Source organism: Trachinotus anak, unplaced genomic scaffold (assembly GCF_046630095.1).
Source record: "Trachinotus anak isolate AG129_WGS33_773 ecotype Australia unplaced genomic scaffold, CSIRO_AGI_Tana_v1 ptg000012l, whole genome shotgun sequence".
Lineage (NCBI taxonomy): Eukaryota > Metazoa > Chordata > Actinopteri > Carangiformes > Carangidae > Trachinotus > Trachinotus anak.
Genome location: NW_027273863.1, coordinates 6,166,716 through 6,185,125, shown reverse-complemented (window position 1 = coordinate 6,185,125; position 18,410 = coordinate 6,166,716). Strand labels below are relative to the sequence as shown.

The window sequence follows — 18,410 nt, the reverse complement described above, 5'->3', positions numbered from 1 at the left end:
TGATTTTCTTTTTAACTTGCTTTTAGAAAAGTGCTCTACAGATATATGAATATGAATAATAAAATTCATTCTTCTTAAATATTATAATACTTTCCATCATGATGATCAGGGCTCATTGTCCACGTCGAGTTTCACAGTTCACTCTCGACCTTGAGCAAACTTCTACCTGCTGATGAAGATTTAGTTGAAAGGTCCAGAAAAAAACAAGCAAAAAAGCCTTGAGTGAAGATTGTTTCATTGACTTCTGTTTTCAAGGTTAAAAATAAACGTCAAGGCCCGTATGTTTTAATGATGGTGCTGTCTGATACACTGCTCTGGTGCTGACTCTATTAAGTGTATTCAATGTGTCTGTTAGTGTCATTATGAAATTCATTGCTTTTGCTGTCACAGCAATCTTCTGACTCCAAAATCCTTTGCCTCATGTCACCTTACATACGAAGGATTCCCATGAGTTCGACATAGTGCGGTATGCAGCTTTTAAACTGAGGGAAAACAGAGGTGTTGTACAAGTATTGTGTGTCAGAAATGATAAAGAGTTGAGTTATTTGAGTTATTTTGGTATCTGGGAAGAAAAGTTTGAAACGGTGTATCCTAAATTTCAAATGTTCAGTCTGTATTTGTTATGTTTCTTACAGATGCTCCAGTCAGACACGCTGGATCGCTCTCGGTGCTGACTCTCACCTTGATTAGGGCATGAGGTGTCATCCTGATCCACATTAGTCACTATTGTCATAGTGTCCACTGGTTCCACTTATATTCTGTTGCATTGAGCTGTCGATAGAGTTTTAAGCACCATAGCAACCACTGTGCACAACATTGTCTTCTTTAGCAGTATTTGCTCACAGTTACCTTTCACTCTAGTCACTTAAACAGCTTTGCCACATTATTTTCTGCTCAGTTTTTGTACTGAGCTAATGTTATTTCATGAACAGTAATTTCTTGATGTTACCTTACACAAGGAGGACCCATTTGGATCCATGCAGTGAGGTATAAACAAAAGAAAGAAAAGTAGTCCAAACCTTACATTTCTCCACTTATTTACTCCGGTTTTTCCTGTCATTTGTCACCAAGCTGTACATTTGGATTAATAGATTTCCCCCTTAAAAGCTTTTCACTGTGTCTCTGAGTGCAGCAGGGCAGCGTTTTTCTTTCGGTTATGTTTTCATGATGTAATTAGCGCTCCTGTTTCATTCTCTCTCTTTTTTTTTTCTGCTCTTCATCGCCAGAGAGCATCAGGAAGGTTCTGGACAAGCAAGCCCTTAAGTTTGTGCGAGCCGTCAAGCAGGACACCAGGAGCGGCAAATCCGAGGACAGGATTCTGGTGAGAGACGCCAACACCCTCACTCCGCACCCCCACCCCCCACCCGCCCACCATCACTCTGCTGTCACACCAGGTCACCTGAGGGAGATACTTGTGGTTACAGGGAGTGTCTTCAGTGGTTGAAGTGTCGGATACGGAACAGAGCGACAGTGGCTCGTTGCAGGCGAAATGGAAATCATTGGAAGTTAATTGCGACATATTGAAAGAGCTGTAAGAAGTTACAGATTACACATCCTGAGACACAACAGATGCGTTGAAAATCAGGCTTAAGACAGATGCTGCCTAAGCAGAGTGAAGTGGACACCGTGCCATGGCCTACTGAGTCCATCCTCAGAGTTTATTAGATGTGGCAGGATGGCCTTAATGCCACAGGCAAGAGATCTGTGTGTGTGTGTGTGTGTGTGTGTGTGTGTGTGTGTGTGTGTAAGCAAGCAAGCCTGACATGGGGTACATACAGCAGAGGCATCCATTGTTTTGTTTTTTTCTTTCTGAAGAAACCCCAGTGTGTGTGTGTGTGTGTGTGTGTGTGTGTGTGTGTGTGTGTGTGTGTGTGTGTGTGTGTGTGTGTGTGTGTGTGTGTGTGTGTGTGTGCGCGTGTGTGCGTGTGCGTGCATGCCAGAGGGTGTGTGGGCAGCCTGTGATGTGTTCAAGGAGCATGTGCGAGCCAAGGCCGCTGCTGCTATTGAGAAATTGTCAATTAGTCAGCCACATTAGTGACTGATCAGTTGCTATGCACGAGAGCGAGCTCATTTCCTCCCCTGGAAACAACAAAGAGGACGAGCTGATAAGCGAATCAAAACTATTAATCTGCACTTCACTCAGTTTTCCATCTCTGCTGTTCTTTCTCTCCCCAACTCCTCCCCCTCCTCCATCTATCTCCCATCATCGCCTCCCCTCCCCTCTCTTTTTGTCATCTCCTCTCTTTGTTTCCTCTCTCCCTCCCTCCCTCCTTATCTGTCCATCTCGATTATTCTCCTCCCCATCACCACCCTTCTCCTCCTCCTCCTCCCACCACCACCACCTCGCCACTCGCCTCTCGCTTTTCCTCCGTCTCTCCCCTTTCTGCCCTTCGCTCTTCCCTCCATCTTTACTCAAACCTGTAAAAGGGTATTGAGCTCCTCTTTCCATCAGAAGCAATTCAATTAGGCCTCTGCCTTACAAGAGTTTTTTACTATCCAAATGGGCCTTGGCTGCTGCTGCTGCAGCAACTGCTCCAAATTCTTTCAAAGGAAAGGGGGGGGGGCAGGCAGAGGGAGAGATGGATATAGGCATTCATTCTAGCTCGTTGTCAAGGTCTCCCCCTCTAAAAGGCAATCTTTTCACTCTAATGGATAAATTTGTTTGGATGTATGAAGGGTGAACAGATGAGTTTGTAAATAGACTGTTTGTTTCACTCTCTCTTGGTGTTACGCACAAAACAAAGTGGCAAGAAAAAGTGTGTGAATCTTTTTTGAATTACCTGGTTTTCTGCAATGATTGGACATAAAATACAATCTGATCTTCATCTAATATCACAAATGTGGACAAACACAGCGTCTCTAAGCTCATATCACTCAGACTCAGACTTAGAGCCGTCCCCGCTGGACGCCCACTTCCAGGGAGAGTAGCCACGGAACAAATTTACAAACACTTTTGTCTGACTGTGGACTGATGAATATTACACTCTTTGAAATCACTTTTGAACCCTTTCAGCTTTATGCAAATCAACAATTATGGATAATAAGTCTTCTGAGATCTTTTTTGTGAGGCGTCTTTAACATCAGCAGATGTTTTCTTTTTTTAAGACCAAACTAGCTCTAACCCACACCTCCAATCTGGTTTCATTGCCTGCACTCCAGGTTTGAACTCCTGAATCAGTTAGCTTTTGTTCATCTCATTAGTTGAGGAATTTCATGTACTTTTTCCAGCCTGCACTGTGAAGGACGTGTTCAGTATGGACCATAGACTATGCACAAAGATGGATGTCGCCTCCGTGACGTCCCCCGCAGGGTTCTGAAGAGCGGTTTTGAAGCTCAGAGTGGGCTGATCCTCCATCGCCATCTTGGCAGCGCCTGACTCCACCCAGCTAATCCAAAAACGCAAAGATGTGGGGTTTGTGTGGAGCCCGGACTTCAGTACAGCCAGCTCTCGCACTTCTCACTCAATGTGACACACCCTCAATTATGCACAACTTTGAGCCTTAATAAAATTGAAATGGTTGAGTTATATATCAAATTCACCCTGTACAGCTGTCATGAAGGAGGAAATTAGCTGCAGAGACCAAAACTGTTTTTTGTACCGGGCTGTAAACATGTTAATTTCTGCTGTAAAGTTGGACATTTTAACATGAGAGTCTATGGGGACTGACTCACTCTAGTCTCAAGCCTCAGGTGGTCATTCGAAGAACTGCAGTTATTAACACTTCTGTGTTGGCTTCATTTTTCAGCCTGGAGGTTGCCGCTTGGTATGGACAAGCACAATACAATGATTTGTGTGTTATTAGTTAAATAGCTTGTATAATAATATAATATATAAATTTGACCATTTTCTTTTGGACAAATTTCTACATAGACGTAGATAATTCCTCAGGGTTCACTAACTTTTTCTCACCCCTCATTTTTTCATGCCTGCAAATGTCATAGATGGTCCTTTAAAGAAAGTACAGTGATCTGGGATTGCTTTCTAATATGGAGCTGAAGTTTAGACTCGAAAATCATTTTTCTAAGCCTGAAGGCTTAGGCAAGGCCTTCTCTTACCTTTATCCTCCCTTTCATGTGGATCTGCCCCCCCTCAAGGCTGCAGTAGCTTTAGTGGGTCAAATCTGTACAGGGTCATAGCTTTCATCTCAATTCCTCTGATTTGTTTAGGTCGCGGAAAGAAGAGGTTTTACATCAAGTGTGTCTTTACTGTTCTATCCACGAGAGTCTTTGTTCTACATCTCGCTCTTTCTTTGTACCCCTCTTTTCCCTGCGGAGACTGCTGGTATCTAGCTGTCTGTGTGTGGTGACTGTACCAGCCATCATACTGCAACACACACACACATACACACACACACACACACACACACACACACACACACACACACACACACACACACACACACACACACACACACACACACACAGGGTTGTCTGCCTCCACCCATCTCTGACAGACTCAGGGAGGGCTCAGCATGACATCCAAACAGCACCCAGGGCAATGTGTTGGAGAGCATCAAAATGCATGTTTCACTGGGTGTGCGCACACACACACACACACACACACACACACACTCGTGCGTACAGTTTGACATGTGCAGGAGGCATCTACACAGAGACACATGGTTCACTGCATCAAAACTTGCCCGCGTACACACTCTTACAGCCATTATTAGATCACTCTATTTGAAGATTAGAGGCAACTCAGAAAACAAAGCATCTTCAAAGGCAGAGAGGGGGGAGAGAGAGACACAGAGGGGGAGGAGTGAGTGGGTGTGATGGAAGAAGAGGGGTGGGCATCCCACTAGAGGAAAGGGAATGGAGGAAGGAGTGACGGGGGAGAGGGAGAAAGGAAATCTCTGCTGTGGTTTGATGCCCCAGTTGCCGATTTGGTTCTTCCGCCACTTATTTATCCTGATCAGTCGCCCTGTTTTCTCCTCTGTTGACTCTGCGGTTCCCTCGCTCCCACCTAATGATGGCTCTATTACTGGCTGAGACGGCCACTGTTTGACAGTCCTGAGCACAACCGTACTTATTTCCACTTAGTTTCTGCAGTTGCGTGGAGGTCCCGCTCAGGAAACTCCAGTGGGACTAATGTTTGAGGTCAAGTTAGTGCTCTGCATTTAAAAAGTAGGTTTTGGTTGTGTGTGTAGTGGATGTGCTGGTTTGGAGGGTGGTTACAGCAGAGATGATGTTCAGAAAGTTGGTGGAAGTAAAATATAATGAAGATTTATGGTCAGTGGTGGTGTAGTGTTTTTTTCTTTTTTATTTAATTTTATTTATTTTTTTCTTGCAGGGGATGACCAAAATAATTGTGAAATGAAAATGAGTTTTGCTCCATTACTAAAGTAATGAGAGCTCAGCAGGCTGCACCTGCAGCAGTGGCAGTGGGGTGTTGGGGTATAGTGGTTCGTCTGATCAGTCGCCAGTTCGTCCATGGACGTCTGTATCACGGTTTCACTCTCAGTTTCAGGATCTTTACACCCATAATGGTCTGCAGGCACTTTTTTAAGTTACTTTGTTCCGCATAAAATAATTCATGCATCTAAGTCTTTATTTATTTAATATTAAACTTTAAGTAAATGATGACTCACACCCTTTTGAACAGTGAATTTCAGCTTCTTCATAGTCTCAAACTGCAGAACAAAATGGTATAAAGAGAGCTTTGTTCCAGCAGCCATCACTTACATGAATAAGTTGTCGTAACACTGCACAGGAGCAGTGTTTAATTAATTTATTAATTAACCTTGGGCACACTGTGTTGCCTGTGCTTTGTTAATAGTGTAAGTGTGAGATTAATGACTCTTTTTTACTGCAAACCAAATTTAACTACAGGTACAAATAAAGTAACCTAACCTAGTATATCTCTTATGATTGTGATCTTCGAGTCATTCTGATTGTTATAATACCACGACTGCTGCTTCTTTCCTCACTGGAGATTGTCCCGGTCTTCAAAGAATCGACTGGCTGTGCAGCCTCCTGTCTTTGTGCTAAATGCAATTGATTTGACTTAAAATGTGTAGCAGCTGGCAGTTGATACCGTCGCCAAATGTGGATGCATGTACTGGATAACTGAGCATCTTGTGACTAAATGAATATAAGTAAATAAAAGTTGTGCAAAGCTTATTGGTTTCAGGATGTTTGTAGTTCATCGGTATGTTTCTCTGAGGTTCCTTCTTTCCTCGTGCCCTGAATCCCACCACGTACATCTCATTTTCTTTGAACTGGGTTGTCTTTGCTAGTTGTTTTAATTTAGTTGCTGTTGTTTCTTTTCTTTTCTACCTTTTTGTTTTCAAGCTGCTACGTTTCCTTTACTCCTTGGGGTTTTTTTTATAACTTCATCTGCATGAATTAGTGTTTTCAATCCTCTCTCTCTCTCTCTCTGTCTTTTTAATTATTGAATTTTTATCACTCTTGGGGTTGCTTCTGTTCCTCGGTGCTCCGTTCAGTGTAAACTGAACCATTGACTTCTGCTTAACTGGTTTGTCCAGACACTGAGGTAATTCCCTGGTGGTAAAACTAAGACTCTGACGTTAGACCACTGACATTAAAGAGGTTGTATGATGTCGCCTGTGGCTGTGGAGCGAGCTTTCCAAACAGAGACGTACAGTTTGAAAGACATGGGCATTTACCAGGCAGAGGTGGTCTAATGAAGACATTTTCTTGGTTGTATTATGGGAAATGTAGGAGGTGGATGTGGTGGAGGCTTACAACCGTGAGATGGTAATTCTAGTTTCAGTCTCTCCTGTGCTTCAATTTTAGGGAAGTGCATCAACAAAACCTTTCAAACTGTTATTGTTACAAATCATAGCAGTCGCAAATCTCAAGCCTGGGGAGATAATCAACGATTAAAAAAGTCTTTTCAGACTTGCTCTATTTGCTTTTGTCTTCTGAGTTACTGGATGCATGTGCCCAGGACTCCCTCTGAAACAGTATTGATAATGAGTAGATTATCCTGGTGACGTAAAGTAAACTTGAATTGAAGTTGGATCATCCTGCCTCTTCAAGGAAAAAGGACAGTGGAGCTTGATGGCATACACAACATCCATCCATCCATCAATCCATTATCTGTACCACTTATCCAACCAGGTCGCAGGGGAGCTGGAGCCAATCCCTGCTGACACTGGGCGAGGGCGGGGGCATACACAACATGGGAAACCAAATTTACATTGCAGCATTTTTAAGGGGTGACATGCTAAAAAGTTTGGGAATAACTGAGCAGATGTTTAAGGACCAACTTAAAACATGGTGTGCAAGTAAATGCCCACTTTTACAGCCCAGTGGTTCGAGGGTGTTTCCTTGTTAGATCTGTTACTGCAGTTGAGCAAGCTTGAAGACAGATTTCATCGACACTTAAGGCCTCCCTCACTTTTGGTTTTCTTACAATATTAATCTTAATCAATTTGTGACCACTGAATTCACAATTAATTGAATTAACTTGTCTGTTAAATCCTCCTTCCCTCATCTGCCCTAATCTAATTCAGTTACTGATTTGCTACATTTCCCTGAATCCCTGTTGACAGCTCCCAGAGAATGTGACTGAACATCTTAAAACTTGTGCAGGGAGCCACACGGCTCACTGCTGAGAAATAAATGTGGCCCAGAACAGACAGCAAAAATTTCCAAAGGCTTTTTTTTTTTTGTGGCATTTATGACTTTATCAAGACTGTTCAATGAAGCCAGACAGAAACGATTTGCAGAGGAAGAATGGTGGTGACTTCCACACCAAGGTCCCCGTCTAGATTCACTCGTCTTTGTGTTGTAGACTGCTACAAAAAGCTACAAAAATTGTGCGCGCTGGGTAAACAGAATCAAACGCAAGCGACACTCGTTGAATTACATAATCAACTCGTGCATTTCAAATGGTAGAACTGGGCCCTGCTTCCGGCTCAGATGACACTTTGTTGCAGAGAGGCTCCGACTGTGCACTGGACCGTGAAAGAAAGCCGTGCACAAAGCAATAACGCTGAGACAACCCGTGCTAGCGGCAAGAGCCCTGCATTCTTTTAGTCTCTCAACAGCACTACCATTTTTTTTTAGTGTGTAATATGCTTGCGTAATGGTCCCCTGCATCATCTGCACTATTCTTCTCATGGCTCTTTCCTCCGAGACGCTCGGCGTGGAGTCGTTCTCTCTGCAAGTAGCTGGGATTTACCATCTGATGGTGCGTGGTGAGAGCTCTGCGCTGTAATTAGGACTGTGCTTTCTTTTGATTATCATAACACATGTTGGTAGCCTATGGCGAAGAGTCTATGAAGTGTGACTGCTGACCCTTCTGCCCCCCCTCCCCCATGAGAAGGAGAGAGGAAGTTTGAGTGTTTTAAGGCCTCTCAGAGTATCTCTGCCTCTGTCTTATCTCTCCATCCTTTTCATTTCCTTTCTCTCTTTCTCATCCCTCCTCTCTCTCTCCCTCTTTTTTTTCTCACCCATTTGGCCTCTCCCACACTAGCTGCTTGCCTCTTTTTGTCTCTTGTCTTTTCTCTCCTCCCCCTTTCTTCCTCTCAGCCCATTCACCCAATCCCTGCCACTCTGCCCTTATTCCTCCACACTCATTTCTTACTCCCATCTCTAGCACAACCCTGCAACCCCTTCCTGTTATCCCTCTGTTTTTCCTGTCTTTTTTTTCTGTTTTCAAGAAGTCCTTTGGGTTTCAGAGTGCTTGCTTGCCATCTCTTTGATTTGCGTTGGAATGGTTGGATTTTATGTGAGAATCTGGAACAAGATTTGTTTTTTGAGCTTTGGATTTCTTTTCCTCTCATGCAGCTCCATCTCTCCCTCACTCTCTTTCAACCACTCTATAGTCCACTTATAAAGCAGGACCTGGGGCATCTGTGCTTTCAAACCCCCCCCCTTTCCCTTCTACACATACACACACATACACACACACACGTAAAATGACAGATGAACTGATGGCAGGGTTGTGTTCTTGTGATGCTGAGTTCACTTGAATGATGGCTGACTCTGTGTGTGTGTGTGTGTGTGTGTGTGTGTGTGTGAGACAGGGAGAGAGAGAGAGAGGAGAGAGACAGGCGAGTGAAGTCCAAAGCCAGCTTAGCAAGCTATTGTGCATCATTATACGTGCATGAGAGTTAAAACGGGGTGTGTGTGCTGCGCTGGGATGTTGGACTTATGTAAATGTCTGTATGGGAATGTTTCTGATTTTACACTGTGTATATGGTGTGTGTGTGTGTGGGGAGGGTGCGTGTGTGTGTTTTAAAATGCCCTTGTGGACGAGCCAGAAATACCACGGGTGGCCAAATCTGGCACTGATCCTCAGCTTGTTCCCTAGGAGGCTACGCTGCAACACACACGCATACACACAAGACCCAGAGACACACTTTGATTTGCACCGTCTCGTTTGAAGTGCCAGACCCAGAGCCTGACAGCTTATGATTAATATAAGCCCCCGCCCTCTGCCCTCTCGGGCTGCGTATGCATGCAAACACACACTTCCTGAAAAGAGATACATTTGTTGTTTTTGCGCGTGTACTATACGCGCACTCTCCTCTCTATGACACACACGCCCTCCCTACCCGCGCACCCTGCTTCAGGGCCCGGCTGGCTTGCTGGCTCTTTGAACTAGTGCTTCTGACACTGTGCCATCACAGCAAGGGCACCTCTGTACCCCTACGCACCCCCACCCTCCCCAGTCCCATCATCTTCGTCTACCCGTTCGCTCTCTTTTGCCACTTCCTCGCTTTGTGAAATGTCACCTGCCGTGTCTTTGGCTGACCAGGTGAGAAAGGTCGACCGTCTCATCTCGGAGGATTTCCTGGGCAGAGAACGATTCTTTGAGTGGATTTCAGGATTTTCGATAGATCCGTGGAGGAATGGGTTACACATTAGGGGACAAAAGTCTGGTTAGTCCGGCTGTTTGTGCCAGTTAATGTTAATAGCGGGATAATTTATCCTCATGCCTTGATGCTTCAGAGAGAATTTTCTTGATTTAAAAACATTGGATGTGTTACTCAGTTCAGACAGTTCATTCATCTGCAGTGTTTGAGTCAGGACTGTCTGGCAGGGGCACTACTTTTCTAGGGCGTCACAGCTCCATCCAAGAGAGAGGATAAACAGTACTGTGAAAACTGTACACCCACTGAGTGATGATACTGATATTAGAGATTATTTAACACATTTAATTGAAAATTAAAATGAAAGATGGCGAGAAGTTACTCTCCTTTCATCAGGACTTAACTTTGCCACTGACAAATATTTCATCAGTATTTTACTTGAAGTGGGCAAAGTGAAGTTCATCTGTATCTACAAAGTTTACTGTAGGCCATATTTAATGATAATAGCTCTTTTACTATGATGGTTAAAATTGCTTTTTCATTTCATCCAGAGGTTCACAACCTTTTATAACTCATGGCCCACTTGAAAATCTCAAAAACGTTGGCGGCCCACATTTGACCCCGTAACAATATGGAGGCCAAATAGTGCATCTTCAGACCACAATTCATGTTAATGATAATGAGTGAACATTCAGGACTGAACTGGGGAAACATGTGGGAAGCTCCAGTTTCCACAGTGGTAGTCAGCAATGAAATGAATGTTATGAAACATTTTTAAAGATCATTTTGTTTTAAAACATTTAAATACATAATTTACATTTTTATAATTAAAATTTTTCACAAAAATTATATCGTTGTTCAAACAATTTGTTGGCCCTCTTGCAATAGCTTCGCCCACAGATTGGGAATTAAATCATTAAATTATGGTAATAATAACAAATATTTAATATTTAGTAAGACAAGTGAAAATTAAAGTTGAAGATTATAAAAGGACATTGTGCTGCTGCTCAGCTCAAAATGTCCTGAAATTACGGTTAAAGTGATGAAAATACTGATGTGGTTCACTTTCAGTATAATTGTAGGATTCTGACTAATTTTCACTGTTTGCTAGTGTCAGTCATCAGATAGTACTTCACTGCTCTCAGGCTACAACATAGTGGACTGGAGAATGACCTGCACAGGCTAATGCTACATGATCACTATCAATATCACTCTGTTGGTCTGAGAATAGCAAGAAGTCTATCTAAACTCTATCTAAACATCAAAAGACCCACTCTTTTCTAGAGATCATTTTCCAGGACTTTTCCAGGACATTTTCAGTGATAATCTAGGTCATATGACAGACAGGAATCATGCCATAGACCAATATGTTCCTATCTGTGGAAGTCTGATTAAAATAACTGTGCTTTATACTTAGTCATACTTATCGATGAAATAATCTCTTATATGCTTAATTATTATGAAATTAATTAACAAGGTTAATCACACCCACTGTGAGTTCCAGCTTCAACAGTTAAACATTTCATATCATATTATGGTGAACAACACAGCACTGGGTTTGAACTGATGCTAACAAAGACAGTAGCAAAGTAAAAAGTGCCGTTGGTGAGTATTGAGCCAGTGTTTGACTAACATGCAGTTGGGCTCCCATTCGCTGTATTGACCCTGGCTTCCCATTTATTATTATCCAACTCTCATCCAACACACATTTGGAAACTTGAAAACTCCACCACAGTTGAATCACAAACCTTAAACCTTTAGCTACAGGCTAACACATTATTCCACAAGTTCATTCTTCAGAATTTCAGCCATGTGATGTGGCTTTGTGCTGCGTTCACAGCACTGCCAAACAAAACAGCAGTCTATTCGAAATACTGTCATCCATAAACTAGCCTAACATTTGAATGTCAACATGACCCTGATCATAACTTTGCCCTAAAATAGGAGACTGTTGAAATCATTTTCCAGAACAACACAATATTTTTCAGGACATTTTATTTTTCCTGTTATTTTCCATGACCGGAAAACTGCTAAACTGTTTTCCAGGTTTTCCAGGACACGTCAACAAAAAACATATTTGGCACAATGTCAGACACCGGTTTATGAGGTAACAGCCTGCAGTTTGGCTAGATCACAAAATAAATGTTGAAACGGCTGAGAAGATGAGAAGTGTGCTAACAGCTTTTACAGCTTCTTGATCAGGGGGATAACTAGGCACAGGGAGGTTGTAGTGAAGGGAGCATTTAACGTTTGAAAGGGGGGGCACTGTTGCAATGTCTCAAACCCTTAGATTTCTCCCTTCACCAGTGCACGTCACCAAACCAAGGAGACAAAAAATAACTGGAGTATTGATTGTCTCTAATGATACCTCAATGGGCTGTAAATGATATATCAGGAGAGGAGAAACCCTACGCAATGGGCCGTATTCAGCATCCGAGGATCAAATCGGCACCCGTCAGAGAGCCTGCATTATTGATGCCTCTGTTTACACGATGAGGCCTTCTGTCAGGTTGCAAGGCTTTTGAAGGGAGAGGAAGCTTGTGTCTTTCATTTTCTCACTGTATATATTGCTCACTTCTCTTTTTTTTTTCCCCCTTCCCTCTTTTGCCTCAAGGTCCCATAACGCTCGCCCCACTCCTTTCTGGATTTATATAACAGAGTTTTCAAACTTGTCAAGGAGTGGTGATTGGACTAACAATGTCCTGCGAAAGGGTCCTTCCACCAGCTTAGTGAGGACTTTTTTTTTTCTTGGTGGGGGTATCATTATGTCTCCTCCTTTTTAGTCTCTTGTTTTCATTCCTCTCCCTCTCCTCGGTCTCTTCTCTGCGGGAGTCTGTTATGGATGTCTGCATAGTTAAGACACAGGGCTGATCTGCGAGGCCGGTTTTGCCGGGGGTTGGTGAAGTATAGTTGGAGGGGGAATCTGAAGACTTTATTATCCGGAGGGGAATCTGGTGTCTCCGTCCTTCTATCGCTGCCTCTACTTCTATCTCTCTCCCTCTCTCTCTCTTTGTATGTTTCATTTTCTTTCTTCCTCTCACCGCCACTCAGCAGGGCGCCATTAGCCATTCAGCACAGAGAGGCCTTGAGGAATTGAAAGCGACAGAGCAGAAAAAGAATAGAAAAACCGAAACGGGAAAGGAGACAGGGGAGTTGGAGAGGTGGGAGGAGGAGCAGGAGGGCAGGAGGGGATGGAGTGAGGTGTTAAGGTGGGAGCACACCAGACAGGGCACTGTGGCACAAGAGATGGAGGGATTAGGGATTAAGGAAGAAGATGGAGGGGAAAATGAACAGATTTCCATGGAGATGAAGAGAGAAATCAGAGGAATGACAGGATGCAAGGGGGGGGGGGGAATTACAGACAAGCCTGGAATGGGATTTGAGAGGCAGCTGAAAAAAGAGCAAAGAGAAAGTGTGGGCAAGAATTAGAGAGCGAGCGCGAGAGAGAGAGCTAGGGAGGGACAGAGATGCACAGTGCATGCATGGAGTATGCTAATTATGGATTTTTGAATTATGAATGAGATTAATTACATAGGCAGATGTGAATATATTCACATTTTTCCATCTCTTAACGTTTCCCCAGATACTTTTTAATGGTAATGCCTTTTTTTTGGCAAAAGCACACCTCTCTTTTTGCTTACTCTTCCCATCTTCTTTGTCCTCTTTGTCCCCCCCCCCCCTTTATCTTAGCATTAGTTTCCTCCCTGACGCGATGAGGCATCTGTTGAATAAGTGCTACTTAGCTCCATCAACACAACTTTAGCGCGATAAATCGGACTGTCATATGACTCGCAATCTCCCCACAATATTTCTTTCACACACACACACGCTCGCACGCGCTATCATCATTAGCTTGCTAATGTTTGAAGTGCTTAGCATGACTTACGAGCCATTCGGATGAACTGCAGAGATGATTTGCTCTCTTTATAGGGTGTTTGTGCTGTGCTATTTTTTGCTGTGATTTGCATTTTGCATTTCCTGCTCTGTGACAGAAAAATGAATGTGTTCTCCCCTCAGGTCCTGGCAACATGGAGGCTGTATCTCTTTGCTGTCAAAGTGCCCACCAAGGTAAATGTTCCCCCGCTCTCTGTGAAATTTTATGGCTTTCACTTGCCAGCCTTGATCTCATGGTAATGCACAAGAGATGTGACAGAGAAGCGGCCGACTTTTAGAGCAGGAGAGAGGAGATAATGATGATGGCTGTGCTGATGATGGTTCAGAATGATATGAGTCATGTTAATGATTACAATGAAGATGATGAGGTGGCAGGTGGCATTAAACTAGTTGTTGCAAGCAGTAGTTAGACATTTTTGCCAATTAGCTTTCTTGCTGAGAGTTGGATGAGGAGATCGATACAAGGCAGCAGCTGGCTGACTTGGCTTATTATGGTTTTACACTTTGGTTTTTGTGCCGATTAAACAAACAAGCTATAATGTGCTAATGAGTGAGCTTCAGAGATGCTGGTAGACTGATTTAATTACCTTTGGAAAGAGCCAGGTTAGCTGTTTCCCCCTGTTTTCAATCTTTCTTGCGAGGCTAAGCTAACTGGCTGCTGGCTGCAACTTCATATTCATCAACTGAGACATGAAAGTGGCATCAATCTTCTCATCCAACTCTCGGCCAGAAAGTGAATAAGCCTATTTTCCTAAAATGTCAGAGTATTTCTGCAGGGTATGAATCTTATTTATGTTTTTTTTTTTTGCCATCATTGTTCGTCAGTCATTATGAAATTGCACTCACCAGAATAATTCCTGAGATCTGGGACAGTGGCGACATCACTGCAACAAAGTCCAACAGGGAAAGAAACACGAGCGCTCAAATGATCAGACGGGATGTAAACAAGTTTACAATTCAACTGCTCTGTTTTCTTTGTTTCTTTGTGGCAAATGTGGATTCCAGTTGATCTATCATGGGACAGCTGGGCGAATGTGTCTGAGTCATTTTCTCTTCCAGACCTGTCAGCAGGGCTGGGCTATTAACTGAAAAATAATCAAAACCAACATTTAGAGCCTGTCACCGACTTAATCTCGGTCATGTCATGTTTACTAAAATTGAAGCAGGTGATGCAGGTGACTACGTTCACACTAATACGTTTTAGTTTTAAAAATCATCTCTTTTGCTATGTTTACACCTGCCCTCCACACTACTCCGAAGTTTACGAGCCCTGAAACTTATGGAAACGCTGCTGCAGCAACTGTCTTAGTTTGAACACTCCAAGGTTGAGTTGTAGTCTGGACGGGCAGAAATTTAGGCTTTTGGGGACAATGACGCAGACACCTGCCTTGCTTCCTGAATGGGTCTTATCAGTCAGACGGCGGTGAATGCAACATGAATTGAATAACAGGTAACACATTTGTTTCAGCACTTGGAGCCCAATCACATCGCAGAATATGAAGAGCATGGAATAAAAAAAATAGAGACAGATAAATGCCAAAGTAATCTTTCATCAATTGTAATTAGGGTAAAAGTTTGAAATAATCGTGATATTGATTTGAAGGCACACGTGTAGCATATCCATTCATACCATTTGGTCCCACAACCTCATTTCTGACCATTTCCATTGTTATGTTTGTCCATCGCAAGTAACAGCTGCACAAAGTTGAGATAGCTATATCAGCATATTATCAAAGCCACAAAGTTGGTCTCTACCCTGTGACTGGTATTTACCGTGAATAGTTTTACTGTCAGACCTTTTCTCTGAGGTTAAGTTAACCTCTGGATTTGCTGAATGTCTGACTGCTCGTGTTTCTTGACCCATCTGACCTGTTTGAAATGTTGTTGTTCATTACCAGATCTCAGCAATTAGCTTGGTGAGCTAGATCAAGAAAAACAGTTGTAAGGAGACATAATTATCCTTTAAAGATGATGTGAAATAGGCAACATGTCAGTGTGGATCACAGTGGTGCTTCTCTGCTGTTCGCAGGTCGAGGTCACCTTCAACTTTTTGGAAATCAGAGCAATGAACACCTACCCAGAGCACCAGGTGAGAACATGGATTTTCTTTGCCATTTTTTCCTTCACAACAGTGTAAAGTATTGTGACAGAAAAACTCATGTCCTTGCACTACAGGTTGTCATTGACACAGACAAGACCACCTACTCCCTGAGACTGCAGACCCAGGACCAGCTGGATCACATGGTCAGCCACATCAACTACGCCCTCTCCCGAGTCTTCAACAACTCTATTTATGCGTAAGCATCGCCGAGCGCCCTCGCCTCCAGCAGTAGAGCAAGTCTTTGTGGTTTTGTATTGTATGTGTGGAGGAGCGAAGACAAGTTGGCCGACGTTAACAGCACTCGACAGTGCTTTGGCAAGTTGGCAGCTTCACTTTCGGGCACTTTTCCTCTTCAGCAGCCAAATGCATTCTTGTATTGCTGTAGTTTGCATCCAGCCCATTTCTGTGTCACGGTCGACTTTACCACCCAGCAATCACTGGGATTAAATCGGCCAGCTGACACTGAGTAGGCTGTTACCTGAAGGCAATGTGTTGGCGCTTCTTTTTTTATTTTCTAAAGCAGTTTACATAGTGAAGGCAGCGAGTAGCAGAATGCACAGTCACTGACGGAGGTGTAGACTCAGGACTCCAGTCAGAAAGCCATTTGTACACAGCTGAAGCCTGGATAGAGTTGAGTTCAAGTCCCAGAAATGTTTTGGGCCATGGTCACATGGACGTATGGGTGAGCAGGCAAGCAAGATACAGAGTTTATTCCCTCATCTACAATTTCTGAGAGCAATGGGATTGACTCTGCTCCAGCTATTGACCTGCACAAGGCTATCTCCGCACTCTATCATCTTTCAGAATGGCTCTTTTCCATTAGAGCCATGCTGGATGATTGCTTCCAGTGAGGACATTTAAACAGAATAAGGAGAGAGGGGAGAATAGAAGCTGGTGAAGAAGTTGTTGTGGGTTCGATTGTGCAGCCTTGTAACTGATTGGTGCCGCCGCATTGAAGCACATAATGCAGATAGTATCAAGATAACGTGCACGTACGCTCGCGCTCCAGGGGCGGATGATGATCGTCGAGATGAGGTGGGGATTAAGGTCACGGATGTGGTTAGGTGTTGTGTGTGATTTGTTGACAAATGGGATTAAGGATGGTGTGTGTTGAATGCAACAGTACAGCAGTGTAATCCTATCAAAAAGCCAGAGCAGGTACAGCACAGTATTATGTACTGTATTTACTTTGTGTGGACTCTTTCCTGCTGACTGAATGGTTTTTGTTTGAAAAGAAATTAAAAGAACAACCAGAAAGATGAGGGGTGTGCTTCTTCTCCTGTGATTGCAGCAACGGTAGCTTCAAACTGAATTCCAAGGACCCAATTTTACAGTTCATGTGGTATTTGTTCACTACCAAAGCAATGTCTCAATCAGTTTCAGCCTTGCACATGTTCGGTGCCCATCTCAGTTCTGACTGGAGCAGCTATAATTGCAGAAAAAGCAAGTCTACTGCAGATTAGAATCTTGCCAATGCAAATAAGAGAGTGTTATCATTTTAAGACTGTTATGCAAATGTATTTTGTTTCAAATGCATAGGCTAAGTTTAGCTCTCTAGCTTTTTTGGCAGCCTTATTTTGCTGGAAGTTGTCTGAGTGTATTTTTATTTCTAACGTTGTCTTGCAGGGTGAGTGCCTGCGGGGAGTTGGGAGGGTCATATTCATTTAGTCACCCACACCTAGGAGCAGCCTTGTATCACTGCTCTGTCTCTTGGGCACTGAAGTGCTCCACTTAGGCAGCTGGGAGTTCAGTGTCTTGCTTAAGGGCACTACAGCAGCAGCAGCAGCTCAGGGAAGGGAAAGCATAATATTTACCATCCTCCTTTTTCCCCAACCTGTAATTGGCACCAGAGGCTTTTCTAATCAAAACCCCACCTCTCAAAAAAAATAGATGGTACAGTTTCAGCCGTTATAGCAGCATGGCTCCACAGATTTCAGTCTGCTGCTTCATCTACCTCTGGTTCAGACTGAAATATGGATTGCCTTAATAATGTGTACGGGCATTCAGGGTGCCCAGATTCCTAATGACTGTGGTGCTCCCATGATGATCCCTTTAGTGCAGTAGTTTTCAAAGTCTAGCATTGTGACCTCCACCTCAGACAACATGGAGACAGATGCACTGCCTTTGCTGTGTCTGTGTGGTTCAGCTTGATATGGGATCTTGTTGCCTTCATGTTAACGTTGCTAAGGTTGCATGCTATCATTAGAGAGCACTTCTTTACAATTCCCACAGCTTCAAGCTGTGGTGAGTCACTTGTGCCAGTCCAAGTGAGCCCAGCTTGAGGTACCGTTCATCATGTTTCTGATATTTTGGTTTGGCAGCTTTATTTTCAGGCTACAATACACTCTGTCTAAAAAATGACTGCATTTTGTTACTTTAAGTAGCTTAATTGCCTCCATAAGCTGTGTGTCACAGCCACTGCTGAACGTGCTGAGAAGTGGGCCAAATCTATGTGCCAAGCCACAATAACTTCCAGTTGTTTTCAGAGCACCAGCATCAACCAGTTTCTCTTATTTCACACAGCATCTTTGTCTCATGTGTGTCTCTGAATATCCCCTTCTGTAACTCTCCTGTGCCTCCCCGGGGAGGTGCCTTACAGTTCGGCTGAATCCAAATGTCCGGAGTTT

General features: G+C 43.4%; 1 protein-coding gene across 4 annotated transcripts in view; it reads left to right on the top strand.

Moving 5' to 3' along the window:
* Positions 1 to 18,410, top strand: part of carmil3 (capping protein regulator and myosin 1 linker 3) — an 87,830-nt gene that overhangs the window by 2,986 nt on the left and 66,434 nt on the right. For 3 of the 4 annotated variants that reach the window (XM_071491927.1, XM_071491926.1, XM_071491925.1), the window contains exons 2-5: positions 1,227 to 1,321; positions 13,806 to 13,856; positions 15,712 to 15,771; positions 15,858 to 15,979. In XM_071491927.1, coding sequence (XP_071348028.1) covers positions 1,227 to 1,321; positions 13,806 to 13,856; positions 15,712 to 15,771; positions 15,858 to 15,979 — 328 coding nt within the window. Of the gene's footprint in view, positions 1 to 1,226; positions 1,322 to 13,524; positions 13,720 to 13,805; positions 13,857 to 15,711; positions 15,772 to 15,857; positions 15,980 to 18,410 lie in introns of those variants that run through there. The other variant, XM_071491928.1, reaches the window with a different exon arrangement.